At 33.2% G+C, this 19,075-nt stretch overlaps 1 protein-coding gene across 1 annotated transcript; it reads left to right on the top strand.

Moving 5' to 3' along the window:
- Positions 1 to 4,609: 4,609 nt before the first annotated feature.
- Positions 4,610 to 12,079, top strand: LOC139857100 (serine/threonine-protein phosphatase 5-like). Its single transcript, XM_071845823.1, has 12 exons — positions 4,610 to 4,839; positions 4,932 to 5,101; positions 5,184 to 5,255; positions 7,945 to 8,095; positions 8,546 to 8,654; positions 8,759 to 8,876; positions 8,958 to 9,105; positions 9,201 to 9,449; positions 9,530 to 9,655; positions 9,823 to 9,923; positions 10,621 to 10,695; positions 10,791 to 12,079. The coding sequence occupies exons 1-12, from the start codon at positions 4,755 to 4,757 to the stop codon at positions 10,848 to 10,850; spliced, it is 1,464 nt and encodes a 487-aa protein (XP_071701924.1). The 5' UTR covers positions 4,610 to 4,754; the 3' UTR covers positions 10,851 to 12,079.
- The last annotated feature ends 6,996 nt before the right edge of the window (positions 12,080 to 19,075 follow it).

The raw sequence follows: 19,075 nt of genomic DNA, 5'->3' as shown, positions 1-19,075 counted from the left end.
GAAAAGATGAAGTCATGTACATGGCACATGGTGGTGTTTAGGTTGATCGAGTCTAACCACTATCACGTGTCACTAGAACTTTGGTATGTCTTACCGTAATATAACCACGTTGATCGAGTGTCGTTATATTACGCTAACTCATACCTCCATTCCCACATCACTCCATAGATTCAAATTCGTGTCATCGTGAAGACCTAAAATTAACAAAATGTAACGACGTCTCAAACGTGACTCATATTAAATCGAAAGAGTTTCTACAACTCTAAAGAAGCGTTTCCCCGTGGGAAGTGTATAAATGATTGTTCACGTCAATGTGGTTCGAGTCAGACAATAAGGTATTCAGGTATGAAAAGAGTAACGAGTCATGATAACGAGTAGCACGCAACCGTAGCGATAAATGGTGATGACGATACTCATCTAGAGTAGTGACAGTGACTTTACAATATTCATGGATAGTAAGATGAGACGGGGGGAATAACAACCAAGGAGTCAGAGTTCCCGAACCAAGGTGGCAGAATACGAGTTCGTATGATGAAGGTTGGGTACCATTAAAAAGTTTGCCTAAGAATGATTCAAGTATAATGCACAAGTAGTCAAGTAAGTGCTATCTATAGCAAATGTATGTCAGAATGCAAATGCTAACTATCCGGTTGTAGTCTAGACTCACTAATGCGTCCTAATGACTCTGTTAGACACACTAATGCACGTCCTAGTTCCCTACAACCAACGCTCTGATACCATCTGTAGCGACCCGACCAAAACCGTTATTGACGGCGCCGTTAACTTAGGTCCCGTTGTGTGGTCGTAGTCCCTATATGAGACTCGTTTGACCAAAATTATGTCGCATCATTTGAAAGGTACAAGACTTACAAGTCTAGTTTACAAAACCGTTCGACAACAAGTCTAAGTTTACAAAAGTCATAAAGTATAAATGAAATAACTTGCGACATAATATAAGTTGAAAAACACAGTTGCTATAAATAGCGTAAGTATGTAAACAAAAGTTTGAATCCAAAAGTGCTATCCCTAGCGTATGTATGTATGTATGCTTGACCCCAAGCAAGAAATCAGAGTGTATGCATGTATGCTTGACCCCAAGCAAGTATGAATGTACGCGGAAGCATGTATCAAATAGCCATGTATGAACCTGAGAAAACATAGAAGAATCTGTCAACGAAAAACGTTGGTGAGATCATAAGTGTATTTGTAAAAGTATACTTTGAACCACAATAGTTTGTATAGATGATTATCCAAATCGTATTTATTCCGAAGAATGTAGTTTGTATTGCGAGCACCCAATTACCAAAGCTTAACTGAATCTTCCCTCTGAATTTTGAATATAGTGTTAGAACATACACTATGCACGTTGAAATTATATTTCATCCACTAACGGTAGCGAACCGTCTGAATGAGGGTTCGTTAAACCCGTATGGCCACACAACATAATCACTCGCTTACACTTACACCCTGCAAGTGGAACTAATGATAATTGGATTGAGGACTTTTGTTCTAACTCGTCTGTATCCTTGTATTCGTATTTGTGTTCAAAGTATAAAAGTATGAAAAGTATATATATACATGTGAAATGTATATAAGTATGTAATGTATATGTTTCTCAGCCCACGATTTAAAAGAATAAAAGTTGTTGAAAAGGTGGGACTATGATCTCACCTCGAGTGCACGAGTAATAAATGTACTTCACAAAGTAAACGTGTGCATGAATGTTGCTTAGCCTTGACCTAAACAAGTAAATTGTATCAATTAACCGGTTACGACACAAGGTCGGGTGAAATGTGTTCAATTAGTCCTATGGCTCCTTACGACTCGAATAGTATAGCATGTGAATCACGTTGTCAAGTTTCATGCAAGAATCAAGTATAAAAACATGTTAGAACGATTGTAATAAAGTTTGAGTTGACATTTCAAAACCTTACCATTAGAAAGGAAATCTTATTACGTTTCCAACGATATTTGATTCATCGAAAACGGAGTTACGGTCAAAAAGTTATGGCCAAAACAAGTTTGCTGAAGTTCGGATGAAACAGGCAATTGTCGCGGCGCGACAAATTGCTCCGCGGCGCGACAAATGCCTATTTTGAAGGTCAGAAAGCCTGAAAAACATGTTCTAAAATCACCCTTTGGGCCACGGCGCGACAAATTGCTCCGCGGCGCGACAATGGTCGTGGCCTGGTACCAGGTCAGTTTCAAATGTTCAAGTCTTGGTCAAAACTTCAAACAACCATAAAACGCAAACCGTAAACAACTAGAAGACGTATCTTATACCGTTGGAAAGCTCTTTTGACAAGGAACACAACTAAGCACTTATCATCAAACAAAAACAACATTTTCCATAACCGATTTCTCGTCAAGTGATCGTTTAAAAGTCCATTTTCAAAGTTTCAAGTTCATCAATTGCATTTTAAGTTTCGGGAATCCAATTTACATATACGATATGCCGTTTCGAAGGTAATTAAGCATACATTACAACTAATCACTAACAATTAACATTCCATGGCATTCAAGCATCAAAAGTTCATGCCAAGAACTATCAAACCCTAGTCAAACATCACAAAATCAATATTCATGTTTTTGAAGTTTTCTTAATCAACCTACGCATCAAAACGAAGCTAGTGATACTAGTAACACAATTAAAACATGCACTTTAACAATCTAACAACATTAACTCATCCAAAATCAAGGATTAAGCAAACCCATTTCAAGTTCATGCTAGTTACTCCAAAAACAACAAATCGAGCAAACCAAACATATATTCATGTTAGACTTGAGCCATAGACACTAACTAACACCATTTCAAATCAAAAACACGAATTTATAGAAATCTAGAGTTTTTAGAAAGTTACCCAAACGAGATGAAGTTGGTATCAAATTGTAGAGGATGAAGAGAGGATTCCAAATATGTAATTTGTTTTGAAGTTTGCTTCCCGATCCGGATTTAGATGATGATTTATGTTTGTGTTCTTGAGAGAAAAAAAGAAAGAAAGAAGGAAAAAGAAATGGATGAATGAGGGGTGGAGGTGGTGAGTGGTTGACTAGTCAACTACTAGCCACCTCTTTGGTCAAGTGGCGGAACTAGTCCCTCAAGTTTCAGAGCGGGTGCGGGAATTAACCAAACGAATATTTTTAAAACGCTCGAGTAAACGGGTGATGTCAAAATTAAATAGCGGGAATATAATGAACGTTACTCACGGAAACTATTAATTTAAATACGAAAGATTATGTTTTAAAAAAAAGACGGTGTTAAAATTAAATTTAACGGAAAAACGCGGGATGTTACAGCGGGTACCCGTTTACCCGCAAACGGGGTAAATTTTGTGCCAGTACCCGTGACCCGCGGGTACTCGCGACCTGCAGGTAAACCCGTGGGTTTACAAAAGGTGCAGTTTAACTAATATTTAATCACGGATATACGCTACCCGCGGGCAAACCCTCGAATAATTTTGAAAATACATTAAAAAAATTAAATTATATACTATATAATTAAGTATATATATGCGGGTAAACAGGTATACCCGCGGGTAGCTCAAACGTGCATCATGGATTGATGGGTCGGGTTTCACCCGCGACGGGTATGAGATACCCGCTACCCGCCAAAGGGTACAAAATTTTACCCACCCGGTGCCCACGGTTATATTTTTTTATAAATATCCGCCCGCCACGGGCACAGGTTCCCGCAGGTCACAGATTTTTTTCCGTCCACTGCCATCCCTACCCGTGGCATCATCCTCGACATCATCTACACTTCGAAACAAATTGATACCACAAGAAATTGAGGTGTTCGTTTAGAGAGCACAATGAAACCGTCATCCAATTAAAACGGAACTTGACAAAAGGGGTATTGACCTCGATTCGACTAGATTCCCAGTATGTGACAATGACATCGAATTTTAGAGCATATATTTTTTCATTGTTCGTTTGCAAAGGATATATGGTAGCATGTCTTTTGGTGGTGGGGGTGGGGGGTTGAGAAATCACCCAACTCAATTCGCTAAATGATCTTCTAGGTAAGAATTCTCCGACACTGAATAGTGTACCAAATTCCAAGATATGGCAAGCATGTGTGTGGGTTTATGCGTACAAGATTTGGAAAAATTGGAACAATAAACTCTTTCGCAACTCGTGTTGGTCAGGCCCGATTGCCTTCCAGAAAATCTTAGTTCGTAGCTTTGAGTGGATATCGAACCGATCGAGGAAAAGCTCCCTTGAGTGGTTACGTTGGATCACAAATCCAAGAATTATAGAAGATCGCGATTAATCTCAATAGAGTCACAGTTTTATATTTGTTTTCGTGATTCTAGAGTAGTTCATGATTTTTGTTGTAATTCTCATATAAGCTTTTTGGTTCGGTTGTTAGTCTTTAACTCCAAGGCTAAGATGTACTATAATTTCCGGTATTCTAATCTAAATCAACTTAATAAATATACCCCAATTTTTTCATATTTTTTTTCATAAATTAATATCGGGATCAATTAACAATCTAATACAAGTAAGACGGGTTAAATGAAGTTACGTTATACTATAAGGGCTTGAAATGAAACATTTTCCATTAATCAGTGATGTATGAAGGGGGCGCCGGAACCATCTAGGTTAAAGTTTTATGGAAAAGTAATCATCATCAATTCATTCAATTGAAACCTCCAAACAAAAAGGTAATACAGTATACTATTGTAAAACTATACATACAGTTGCCTGTAAGTAATATCACATAGCATCAATCCAACCAAAATCTTCTTATTATGCCCTCCATGTCTACCACTGAACAAAAAATAGACGTTTCGTTGGCTGAATCATATAAACAACAAGCGAATGATGCTTTTAAAGGTATTGTAACTCTTCAATTGACCTAAAGTTTTACTTTTTTTTTTTTATCTTAATTGCCACGTGTACTTATGTGTGCGTATATGTGTTTACAGCGAATAAGTTTAATCAAGCGATTGATTTGTATACAAAAGCAATTGAAATAAACGGTGAAAATGCTGTTTATTGGGCGAATCGAGCCTTTTCACATACTAAATTGGAGGAATATGGTAGCGCTATTCAGGATGCATCTAAAGCTGTTGAGATTGATCCCAAGTATTCAAAGGTATGTTCTTTATTTGGTAACAGTAGTAGTATTAGGGTTTTTGTATTATGAGATTAAATTTTTAATTTGTTGTTAATTTTAGGGTTATTATCGGCGTGGTGCTGCATATCTTGCTATGGGAAAGTTTAAAGAAGCACTTAAGGACTTCCAACAGGTTTCTGTTACTTTTTTTAATAATTTGGTTTACATGAAAAAACATCATTTTTATCAGTTGATTTACATTATTTGATTAAGAATGATACTAATATACTTTTTTTGTATTTTTTGTGCTTCATAGATAAATAAATTAGGGTTTAGTTTTAGTGCGTTAGGAAACTGTTAAGGGATGATGATGATGATGATGGTGGTAGTTTATTTAGTTTACCAGTATAGCTTATCTTGTTTTCTAGTTAAGAATGTTTCTAGTTCTTGTATCTATCTATTATTTATTAAATTGATAAGTTTTCCTCTTCGGGTTACCCGGGAGGGGAGTATTTTTACGCATGTGTACGTGACCTAACCAAATTAATCCGTGAAACCACCATTATCTATTACTCCATAATAAAATTAGACAGTTTAGCTTCATAGTTGAAATAACACTAGCACTGTTATATGTACTCAATTTTTTTTACAGAAAGATTGTCTATTTTAGGGGTTTTCATCTTTATCTTTTACCTTTCTAAAAGAGTTAAGACTCTCGGATTAAATTTGCACTTTGAAGATTGACATTACTATCTTACCCTTTCTTCTAACATAACAACTTTTCATTTGATTTATATACCATTATGGTATTATGGATTATGGAAACCTTCCTATTAGCTTTCATTCCATGTAAATTGTTGCTAATTCATATATTTAAAGGAGTTGTTTGTAGTTAACACTGTTTAGATTTAATAAGGTTTGTATACATGTTGTAAATTACACAATTTGGTATGTGATTACTCTACATCCTTACTACATTTGAGTGTTTAAAGAACGATTTTTTATATTTGTAGCAAATTCATGTATACAGAGTAACAATTTTATTCACTTAAAACAAATAGTCATCTAATATGGTTTAAATTACTTGAACTAAAATTACTTGAACTATATACAATCTAAACACGTATTATTATCTCATAGTTCAAAGATAAACTAACATAAAGTCAAAATTCTCTTCAAATTTTTACATTTGAAATTTTGAACTTGTAAAATTTGTTATTTACATTATAAAGTTTTCACCTTTTTGAATTATCTTACTCATTTATAAAGGGTTTAACACCTTTTTTAGGCTTATGCTTTTAAAGATCGAAAAGATACAATTATTATTCCTATCAACAAAAGAAGACAAATTTACTTGTGACTATGTTTTTAAAAGATTTATAATATTCAAAATAAATTTATATATTTAATTACATGTAATGTGGTCCATAAATAAATGTTTGTAATTTCAAAAGTAACCCATTAAGTCAGTTATATTCCCTCCAAGTGATTTTTTTTTTTTTTTTTTTTTTTTTTTCTATCCTTCAAGCGATATTCGTTACTATTGTTCCTTCAAGTGAATTCAGGTTTAGAAAACGACACATAAACTAAAAAAGGGTTGAAGCTGATGGCTATTATTTTATTTAAACAGTTTGATAACAACAGATTCCTAATTAATGGGTCATTGCCCATTGGGATATAGTTAAGCTTTAGGAGGACCAAATTAACAATAAGACATGCTAAAGGCTAGAGTCCGATTAGGATCGGGATCAGGGTTATAGGAGTTTATTTATTATCTAAAGGCAGGCTTGACAATTGATAACTGAAATTCGTTTGTTTATTAATAAACTACACAACGATTTCGTTTTTCACTTTTTTGACCCACTGTCACATATTTTCATTTATGTTTGGAATACTGCTATTAACGAACCACTGCTGCAATGCTTCATTCATACTTCTCAGACTGAGTTGTTACTATCCAACACATAACAAGTAAGTGTGCAAGGGACTGGTCTAACTAAACTTAATAAATAATTAATCTTGTTTTGAATTAACTATTAAAAATAATGATATGGTTAATGACCATGGTCAATCAACCGAACCGAACCGCTCCTCGGCGTTAGTGTGTGGTTATGATAGTTGTAATTTGTTTGGATAACATAGCTACAATTTGTAATTATAATGTAGAACTACAGAGGGACAATTAGGCTGACTAGTCTAGTAGTGTTTAGGATAATTGTTTTTGTTAGGATTCAACCTCAATGGTTAGGTAACTAAATAATGCATTTTTTTTTTGATTTCACAATTGCGTATATCGATAAATAGATGCTAACACTAAGGATAGCATGCTGTATTGTTTGGTCTATTTACACATTTGACATACTTTACTCACTTAGCCATTAAATTTTTAGGATTTTATTCTGTACATTGTAAGAGGTGCAATCCTCATATCTAGTTTATAACTGATGTAGTTTGAGCAGTTAATGTTAGCTTTGTATTGCTGAGCCTTTTTTTTATAGATAAAATCAATTTATTATGTGGCAAGAAATGTATAGATTTGAAGCATTTTTACGAAGAGCATCATATTACAAAGAAACTATAAGGGTGGTTCAAATAGACAGAAATGTTATTAGTCAAATATGAAAATTTCATACGTTGATTTTTGTTATTTGTTGAAGTAAAAAGATAATGTATGCGGTCAATCAGTTTCTTTTTTGTTAATATTACTGTAAGTTAGTGGTTAAGGGCATACACACAATGTTTTTATAATGTTACTTTAATACAAATGTTTGCAAGTATATCATATATCATACCTATTATTGATGAGTAGGAAGTACTCTCAATTGACAATTAACATATATTTTCCGTTTCCTTTACACATATATATATGAATATGAAAATAGGTGAAGCGAATATGTCCGAATGATCCAGACGCTTCAAAGAAATTAAAGGAATGTGAAAAAGCTGTTATGAAGCTCAAGTTTGAAGAAGCAATTTCTATGCCTACTTCTGAAAAACACTCGGTAGCTGAGTCTATCGACTTCCATACCATAGGTAACTCTCTTTTTCTGCTAATTTTTATTGGAAACCTTAAAATTTGTTGGTGATTTACAGCTATAATAAATTTCACTAGTATCTACAAATAGGATTAACCAACTGCATTTCTAATATACTAGTATTATACAATGTGATGTAAATAGACTGTTATGCATCTATGTTATTATTAATGGTTTTCATTGCTGTTGTTAATAAGGATCATAAGATATTACACATTTACTTGAGTTATTATAATATAAGCACGGGGAGCAAATGAAATAAATAAATAGAGTGAGGTATGAACTCTGGTGATAAAGTATTAATCTATGGATATGTTCAACTTTTTATCATGTGCATTTATTGTTTCGGCTGAACGTATTCAATATACTATGCTTGCATCCTTCTAATGATTGTGACGGGTTTCCTAAAGAGTACGCCTTCTAATTATCTTTTCTCCTTGAATTCTAGATGTGGAACCACAATATACTGGTGCAAGAATAGAAGGAGATGTGATAACCTTAGACTTTGTTAAGAAGATGATGGATGACTTCAAGAATCAGAAACTTTTACATAAACGGTGTGTGCAAAAACTATTCCATATAGTTATTTCATATAATACAAGTTTAGTCTATTGCTAACTTGTTGACCTTTTTCATTTTTTTTTTCTGTCTTTTTTTGTAGATATGCCTTCCAGATTGTTCTACAGACCCGGGAGATTTTGATGGCTTTGCCATCTCTGGTTGACATAAACGTTCCAGATGGAAAGCATTTCACCGTTTGTGGTGATGTGCATGGTCAGGTAATTAAAAAGCATGGATCTTTCAGTTATCTACTTGATCTTTATTCTTTATTATTATTTATTAATCTTTTATTTATGCAGTTTTTTGATCTTTTAAATATCTTTGAGCTCAACGGTCTCCCCTCTGATGAAAATCCATATTTGTTTAATGGTGACTTTGTTGATCGCGGGTCCTTCTCCGTGGAGGTTATCCTTACATTGTTTGCATTCAAGTGCATGTCTCCATCAGGTAAACATATAAAAAAACGCCTTTTTCAACTTTGTTACATATTCTTCTATTTCAAATCATCACCTTATGGTCTTAATTTCTTCAATTTTTTTTAGCTATACATCTTGCGCGTGGAAATCACGAGAGCAAAAGCATGAACAAGATATACGGGTTCGAGGGTGAGGTCAGATCCAAGTTGAGTGATAAGTTTGTGGAGCTTTTTGCAGAAGTTTTCTGTTATTTACCGCTTGCTCATGTTATAAACGAAAAGATATTTGTTGTTCATGGTGGACTTTTTAGTCAAGATGGGGTCAGACTATCTGATATTAGAGCAATTGATCGGTTTTGTGAACCCCCTGAGGAAGGTATGGATTACTAATATCAAAAACTTAAATTTTTAGGTTTTATATATAGTTTATTCTGTTGAACGCATGCTTTATTTCAGGGTTAATGTGTGAGATATTATGGAGTGATCCTCAACCTAATCCTGGTAGAGGACCAAGCAAGCGTGGCGTTGGTCTCTCGTTTGGTGGAGATATAACAAAACGGTTTTTGAAGGATAACAATTTAGGTAATAATGACATTAGCCACCTTTATGTTTTTATATTGAAGACTATATGTTGCAAACTTGCAATTATAAGGATATCCCCAAGAAGATATTGATGTAGATTTATAAATTGAATATAAATAAATTCATATTCTTTGAACATTTTTGATGAAATTTGTTTCATTTTTCAGATTTAGTTGTGCGATCTCATGAGGTCAAAGATGAAGGCTATGAAATCGAGCATGACGGAAAGCTTATCACTGTATTTTCTGCTCCAAACTACTGTGATCAGGTAAATAGTTCTGTTCGTTCCTGTGTGTATCAGTGTGATTACATTGTCAAAGGGTTGTATATATAAGTTTGACCAGTTAATTCTTTTATTTTCCAAACTGGATGAGGTTAGCTCAAATCTTCATTTTTTTGTTGTATTTTTTCTTTCTTATTTCCCCTTACATTTTCTGTGTGTTTTTCATGAATAAGTATTAAGTTTTCATAGTTTTTGATTAATAATCTTGAATGCATAAGCATATTTTTATGTACCCTTTCATTACAAAAGTGACTCATGCTAATGTGTCTACCTATGTTGTAGAAGCTTGATTCTAATGAAAGCAGTGGTATATAAAAGTTAGTAACGATAGTATGTAGATGTCAAAAAAGGTGAAAAATTGTTTGTCATCTCTATAATATTTTACAAATATTTTGGGTGATATTTTAGGGAGATAGGTGTATAAACCGAGATAATCAATGTTTGATGCAAATAATGGGTAATTGTAGTTAAATAGGTGTGTAAAATCAGATAGATTAATATATGCTAAATTGAGTTAACCTCATGGGTTAATATGCTGGATTATGTAAATGGGCCGGGATGGATTTGACCTATCGGGGATCGTCTTATGTCGGTTATTAACTTATTATCATGTAGTACCTTCATCTTTTAGTTTTTTCTTTCATTCATTTTTGTGGCTTTATGAACTGTACCCTTATTGCAGATGGGGAACAAAGGTGCATTCATTCGCTTCAAAGCTCCTACCATGGAGCCCAAGATTGTCACATTTTCAGCCGTGGTTAGTCCTTCATGCCTTATGCCTTGTTTAATAATCTTTAGTAATACATATTATTTATGCTCGTTATAACAGTAGTATGTTTGTTACACATTCAGCCACACCCTGATGTGAAGCCAATGGCGTACGCCAGCAATTTCCTGCGCATGTTTAATTAGTTTTGCTGATGTCACATTTTGGAGCTATTAGTTTGATGAAGATGGTGAAGTCAGGTGGTTTCTCTAATCTACAACTGCACATATCACATTAAATTCTCGTGACAACACATCCACTTACTTTCTTGTTAAGCTTCACTTATTTTATTTATAGTTTGTGTAAGGTAAAAATTGAAAACATGGTGCCTTAAATTTAGGGTCCCTTAGTATAATGTATTGCCTTTTTTGCAACTATGTATCCACCATTTTCTTCCCCTTGTTTTTGTTGTTGCTAATTTGAATTGAAGACCCCATTTGAATTGAAGACCCCATTTGAATTATGAAGAAGAATAATGTACCTCCCTGAAACTCAATCAACGTAGCTTAGCAATCATATAGAAATCACTAATATTTTGAACAGATAAAAAGAAACCCAGAAAAATAACACTTTCTATCCCAATAACAAACTTCATAAATCAATCTTCGTTACTACATCTAAATCTTAGATAATACCCTAATCTTGTTGGTTTCCATCCCTAGTCAAATAACACTTTAGTGTTCATAGCACTAAGCAACAATGGTTTTCAAGGCAAACTACCAATTGGGTTACACAAATTAAAAGGTCTTGAGTATTTCATGATGGAAAACAATCCAATGTCTACCTAAACTGTGCGTTGAACTCAGGCTGGGAAACTGTGGTTACTCCGGCGAAATTCCGGCGAGTTTTTCTAATCTTTAAAACTTAACCATATTGTCATTGCAAAACAACCTCTTAACAGGAAACATACCGTTGGGTTTTGGTAATCTTTTACATATATATCAGATGAATTTGAGCAAAAACTTGTTGAGTAGAGAGTATACGCTTTGTTACAAGTTTCTTGAAAAGACTTGGAAAGATTTTGGATTTAAGTGAAAATAAAAAGTTATATTTGAATCGTTTGCAAGCATATGATTGTTTAAAACTTGGAGTTGAAATGTAATAGAAGCAATACACGTGTGGGTGAAAATAGTGGTTCTTTGGTGAAGCCATTAAAGTCGTGTGAAGGAAGTATTTGAAATCAGCAGGACAACTTTATTTTTCGTATGGGTAATGATAGTGGTTCTTTGGTGAAACCAAGGTCTTGGTTTTTGGCATGTTGGTCTTTAGACTTAATTTGAACTTTCTTTGTATTGATTCATTAAGGATTTATATATATTGTATATTGTATATATTTGTATTTTATGTATAATTTATCATTAAGATATATAGATTATAGACTTTGTTGTTAACAAGAGCTGGATACATGCTACAATGTATTTGTAATTGTTGGTTTGATAGTTCTGTTTTTGCAGGTTTATGTTTTGTTGTTTGGTCTATTTGTTGTGTTTTGTGCTTTGTCGGTGATGTTTAGGTGTTTTAATTTGTTAGATTCGGTTTTCTGGTGCTGATCACTTTCGTCCTTGATTAGCTTAGTTGCTTGTTTAGTTGATAGGTTAGTCTTTTGTTTGCTTTTCAGGTGTGTAGCGATCCTGGGATGTTTCGTTCCGTGTATTTGCACGGTTCTTTGACTTCTTTCACTTTTGGTGAAAGATCTAAGCTCTATATAAGTTTTTATAGTTTTTTGCTAAAAAAATTTAAGAGTATGTCATTTAATTATTATATTTCAAATATTCCGAGGTTTATGAATGGCCACTACATCACACATATATCAAAGAAAAATCTACAGTTCATTTTCTCAAATTTATCATTTTACGTTTCATATCATTAAAGTGTGAATTTACATATTGCAAATTTCCATTAGGTTAAAAATGTAGGGAAGTTGTGGGAAATCATTAAATTTCAACGAATTTTTATACAGAATTGATTGTGGTATAGAAGAATTCTTTTAACTAAGAAATTGAGTTCAAGTTTAACTTAAGTCAGTTTGATGTAAATATTCATGTTTGTTTGTTCAAGTTTAACTTCTTGCTAGTTTCTTTCGTGTATTTTTTATTTTAATAAAACTTGCTTGCCTTTCAAAAAAAAAATAGGACGTGAGTAACTATTTTCCTCATGGATATTCCCATATAATTGAGTTTGTAGTGTCGCACTTGTATAATTTCCAAGTCACAATTAACCATCATACTAATCAAAATTCAATCATAATAGTGTAACTTTCAAACATATAAAAAGGTCGTTAATCATTAGGTTAATGACTTATTTGATTAATTGAAACACCAATTAACTTAATATGGTATTTATACTTGTATGTCAAAGAGAAACGCAAAATTTTACTGTTCGTTTTGTCAAATTTATCATTTTACATTTCATATCATTAAAGTGTGAATTTACATATTGCAAAATTCCGTTAGTTCAAAATTGTAGGAAAGATGTATGAAATCATTAAATTTCAACGATTTTTTTAACAGATTTGATTGTGGTATAAGAGAATTGTTTTAACTACGAAATCGGATTGAAGTTTTACTTAAGTCAGTTTGATGTAAATATTCATGCTTGTTATATTGAATTGTAGGTTTGTCTTTTTAAAAAGTAAAATAGGGCGTGGGTAATCATTCTCTTCATGGATATTCCCCTATAATCGAATTTCTAGTGTCACGCTTGTGAAACTTCATGTCACAATTAATCATCTCATCATATTGATAATAATTTACTCATAATAGTGTAACTTTCAAACATAGTAAAAGTCAACGATAATCATTAGGTTAATGACTTACTGTATTTAAATAATTGAAACGCCAATTAACTTAATATGGTATTATTTACTCTTTGTTGAAACGTGTATACACAATATATTTCCAAACACTTCACAATAATATTCAAAGTTATATTTACCATCATAGTTCATACCCTCACATACCATCATAGTTCATACCCTCACATACAAAATGCTCGTACATGTATCTAGTCATTTGTATCGACGTTTTATAAACCGGCCCCAAATATCCAAATCTACCACAATGTTTCATTTAAGTGACGTTTGTTTAGAAGGTCTGTTAATTCGATAACAACCATTTAAGGGTAAAAATACGAGTAACCAGGGGCGGAGCTAGGATTTGACGATAGGAGAGGCTTACTCGCAAGGGCGGAATATATATAGGACAAAGGGGCTATCCACCCCGCTCGATTTCGGGGGAAAAAAATTACACTGAAAAAAAATTACTAAAAAATAAGGGTTTTTTTTAGTGTTTACCCCCCTTTCGAGTTGAGTTCAAGTTCCGCCACTGCTTACTCGACAATTAAAAGAGGCAAATCAAATAAACTAAAAAAGGTCAATTTCCTATGTATAACCTATTTTATTTGTTTAATACATATATAGATAAGTACTTTACGAAGCTTTAGTAACTATTAAGAAAAAAAAATATAGCTAATATGAAACTTGTAGTATGAAAACTGATATGGCTCATCTAAATGCTTGAAAGTAAACTTATACAATTTGTTTTAGTTAATATTACTCCGTTTTTAGGTTTGAAAAATAGGTAACTTAAACGGTTGGTTTAGATTATTAATTGAGGGAGGCTTACTCAAAATAGTTAAATATGGGAGATTAATATTTCATTAAAATTGAGCCTATTGGGGGAGGCTGAGCACCCCTCTGTCCCCTCCATGTCTCCGCTACTGCGAGTAACATATCATTAGGAATGATAGATGTAGTTTGTTTGAGGTGTTAGGCATTACCTTTGGATTTAAAACCAAGAAGTTGATCCAGTGTTTTTGTAACCCGATATGGGTGAGTGTTTTGATGAAATTTGCAATCTCCAAACAAAATTTGTATGATGCTAGCTAGCTATACCTCAGACCATTTGTAGTGAAAACTCATGTTGGTTGTTTTTTGCACTTTTTTGATGATTATGATATGATGGTTTTTGGTGTGGAGTATTAACGGTGTTGATTTTTTATGTTGGTTATGAGTATTGTGATTATGTGTTAAAATATAATTGGGTTACAAACCAACGTAACGTGCGTTGGTTTTGATGTTGGATTCCAACCAACTTGAACTAAATGCCTGAAAGCAACACATGGATACTTAATTTCGCCTCAAGTTGCTATTGCCACATGAAATGTCCCGTTCTTATTGATTAAAAACGTTCCATATTAATTGATTTCGTTGCGAGGTTTTGACCTCTATATGAGACGTTTTTCAAAGACTGCATTTTAAAACAAACCATAACCTTTATTTCATCAATAAAGGTTTAAAAAGCTTTACGTAGATTATCAAATAATGATAATCTAAAATATCCTGTTTACACACGACCATTACATAATGGTTTACAATACAAATATGTTACAACAAAATAAGTTTCTTGAATGCAGTTTTTACACAATATCATACAAGCATGGACTCCAAATCTCGTCCTTATTTAAGTATGCGACAGCGGAAGCTCTTAATAATCACCTGAGAATAAACATGCTTAAAACGTCAACAAAAATGTTGGTGAGTTATAGGTTTAACCTATATATATCAAATCATAATAATAGACCACAAGATTTCATATTTCAATACACATCCCATACATAGAGATAAAAGTCATTCATATGGTGAACACCTGATAACCGACATTAACAAGATGCATATATAAGAATATCCCCATCATTCCGGGACACCCTTCGGATATGATATAAATTTCGAAGTACTAAAGCATCCGGTACTTTGGATGGGGTTTGTTAGGCCCAATAGATCTATCTTTAGGATTCACGTCAATTAGGTGTCTGTTCCCTAATTCTTAGATTACCAGACTTAATAAAAAGGGGCATATTCGATTTCGATAATTCAACCATAGAATGTAGTTTCACGTACCTGTGTCTATTTTGTAAATCATTTATAAAACATGCATGTATTCTCATTCCAAAAATATTAGATTTTAAAAGTGGGACTATAACTCACTTTCACAGATTTTTACTTCGTCAGGAAGTAAGACTTGGCCACTAGTTGATTCACGAACCTATAACAATATATACATTTATATCAAAGTATGTTCAAAATATATTTACAACACTTTTAATATATTTTGATGTTTTAAGTTTATTAAGTCAGCTGTCCTCGTTAGTAACCTACAACTAGTTGTCCACAGTTAGATGTACAGAAATAAATCGATAAATATTATCTTGAATCAATCCACGACCCAGTGTATACGTATCTCAGTATTGATCACAACTCAAACTATATATATTTTGGAATCAACCTCAACCCTGTATAGCTAACTCCAACATTCACATATAGAGTGTCTATGGTTGTTTCGAAATATATATAGATGTGTCGACATGATAGGTCGAAACATTGTATACGTGTCTATGGTATCTCAAGATTACATAATATACAATACAAGTTGATTAAGTTATGGTTGGAATATATTTGTTACCAATTTTCACGTAGCTAAAATAAGAAAAATTATCCAATCTTGTTTTACCCATAACTTCTTCATTTTAAATCCGTTTTGAGTGAATCAAATTGCTATGGTTTCATATTGAAATCTATTTTATGAATCTAAACAGAAAAAGTATAGGTTTATAGTCGGAAAAATAAGTTACAAGTCGTTTTTGTAAAGGTAGTCATTTCAGTCGAAAGAACGACGTCTAGATGACCATTTTAGAAAACATACTTCCACTTTGAGTTTAACCATAATTTTTGGATATAGTTTCATGTTCATAATAAAAATCATTTTCTCAGAATAACAACTTTTAAATCAAAGTTTATCATAGTTTTTAATTAACTAACCCAAAACAGCCCGCGGTGTTACTACGACGGCGTAAATCCGGTTTTACGGTGTTTTTCGTGTTTCCAGGTTTTAAATCATTAAGTTAGCATATCATATAGATATAGAACATGTGTTTAGTTGATTTTAAAAGTCAATTTAGAAGGATTAACTTTTGTTTGCGAACAAGTTTAGAATTAACTAAACTATGTTCTAGTGATTACAAGTTTAAACCTTCGAATAAGATAGCTTTATATGTATGAATCGAATGATGTTATGAACATCATTACTATCTTAATTTCCTTGGATAAATCTACTGAAAAAGAGAAAAATGGATCTAGCTTCAACGGATCCTTGGATGGCTCGAAGTTCTTGAAGCAGAATCATGACACGAAAACAAGTTCAAGTAAGATCATCACTTGAAATAAGATTGTTATAGTTATAGAAATTGAACCAAAGTTTGAATATGATTATTACCTTGTATTAGAATGATAACCTACAGTAAGAAACAAAGATTTCTTGAGGTTGGATGATCACCTTACAAGATTGGAAGTGAGCTAGCAAACTTGAAAGTATTCTTGATTTTATGTAACTAGAACTTGTAGAATTTATGAAGAACACTTAGAACTTGAAGATAGAACTTGAGAGAGATCAATTAGATGAATAAAATTGAAGAATGAAAGTGTTTGTAGGTGTTTTTGGTCGTTGGTGTATGGATTAGATATAAAGGATATGTAATTTTGTTTTCATGTAAATAAGTCATGAATGATTACTCATATTTTTGTAATTTTATGAGATATTTCATGCTAGTTGCCAAATGATGGTTCCCACATGTGTTAGGTGACTCACGTGGGCTGCTAATAGCTGATCATTGGAGTGTATATACCAATAGTACATACATCTAAAAGCTGTGTATTGTACGAGTACGAATACGGGTGCATACGAGTAGAATTGTTGATGAAACTGAACGAGGATGTAATTGTAAGCATTTTTGTTAAGTAGAAGTATTTTGATAAGTGTATTGAAGTCTTTAAAAAGTGTATAAATACATATTAAAACACTACATGTATATACATTTTAACTGAGTCGTTAAGTCATCGTTAGTCGTTACATGTAAGTGTTGTTTTGAAACCTTTAGGTTAACGATCTTGTTAAATGTTGTTAACCCAATGTTTATAATATCAAATGAGATTTTAAATTATTATATTATCATGATATTATTATATATGAATATCTCTTAATATGATATATATACATTAAATGTCTTTACAACGATAATCGTTACATATATGTCTCGTTTAAAAATCATTAAGTTAGTAGTCTTGTTTTTACATATGTAGTTCATTGTTAATATACTTAATGATATGTTTACTTATCATAGTATCATGTTAACTATATATATATATCCATATATATGTCATCATATAGTTTTTACAAGTTTTAACGTTCGTGAATCACCGGTCAACTTGGGTGGTCAATTGTCTATATGAAACATATTTCAATTAATCAAGTCTTAACAAGTTTGATTGCTTAACATATTGGAAACATTTAATCATGTAAATATCAATCTCAATTAATATATATAAACATGGAAAAGTTCGGGTCACTACAGTACCTACCCGTTAAATAAATTTCGTCCCGAAATTTTAAGCTGTTGAAGGTGTTGACGAATCTTCTGGAAATAGATGCGGGTATTTCTTCTTCATCTGATCTTCACGCTCCCAGTTGAACTCGGGTCCTCTACGAGCATTCCATTGAACCTTAACAATTGGTATCTTGTTTTGCTTAAGTCTTTTAACCTCACGATCCATTATTTCGACGGGTTCTTCGATGAATTGAAGTTTTTCGTTGATTTGGATTTCATCTAACGGAATAGTGAGATCTTCTTTAGCAAAATATTTCTTCAAATTCGAGACGTGGAAAGTGTTATGTACAGCCTCGAGTTGTTGAGGTAACTCAAGTCGGTAAGCTACTGGTCCGACACGATCAATAATCTTGAATGGTCCAATATACCTTGGATTTAATTTCCCTCGTTTACCAAATCGAACAACGCCTTTCCAAGGTGCAACTTTAAGCCTGACCATCTCTCCAATTTCAAATTCTATATCTTTTCTTTTAATGTCAGCGTAGCTCTTTTGTCGACTTTGGGCGGTTTTCAACCGTTGTTGAATTTGGATGATCTTCTCGGTAGTTTCTTGTATAATCTCCGGACCCGTAATCTGTCTATCCCCCACTTCACTCCAACAAATCGGAGACCTGAACTTTCTACCATAAAGTGCTTCAAACGGCGCCATCTCAATGCTTGAATGGTAGCTGTTGTTGTAGGAAAATTCTGCTAACGGTAGATGTCGATCCCAACTGTAATCAATAACACATGCTCGTAGCATGTCTTCAAGCGTTTGTATCGTCCTTTCGCTCTGCCCATCAGTTTGTGGATGATAGGCAGTACTCATGTCTAGACGAGTTCCTAATGCTTGCTGTAATGTCTGCCAGAATCTTGAAATAAATCTGCCATCCCTATCAGAGATAATAGAGATTGGTATTCCATGTCTGGAGACGACTTCCTTCAAATACAGTCG

The sequence above is a fragment of the Rutidosis leptorrhynchoides genome, chromosome 7 (genome assembly GCF_046630445.1).
Source record: "Rutidosis leptorrhynchoides isolate AG116_Rl617_1_P2 chromosome 7, CSIRO_AGI_Rlap_v1, whole genome shotgun sequence".
NCBI lineage: Eukaryota > Viridiplantae > Streptophyta > Magnoliopsida > Asterales > Asteraceae > Rutidosis > Rutidosis leptorrhynchoides.
Note: the sequence above shows the minus strand (reverse complement) of the source record. Positions and strands in the feature narration are given on the sequence as shown.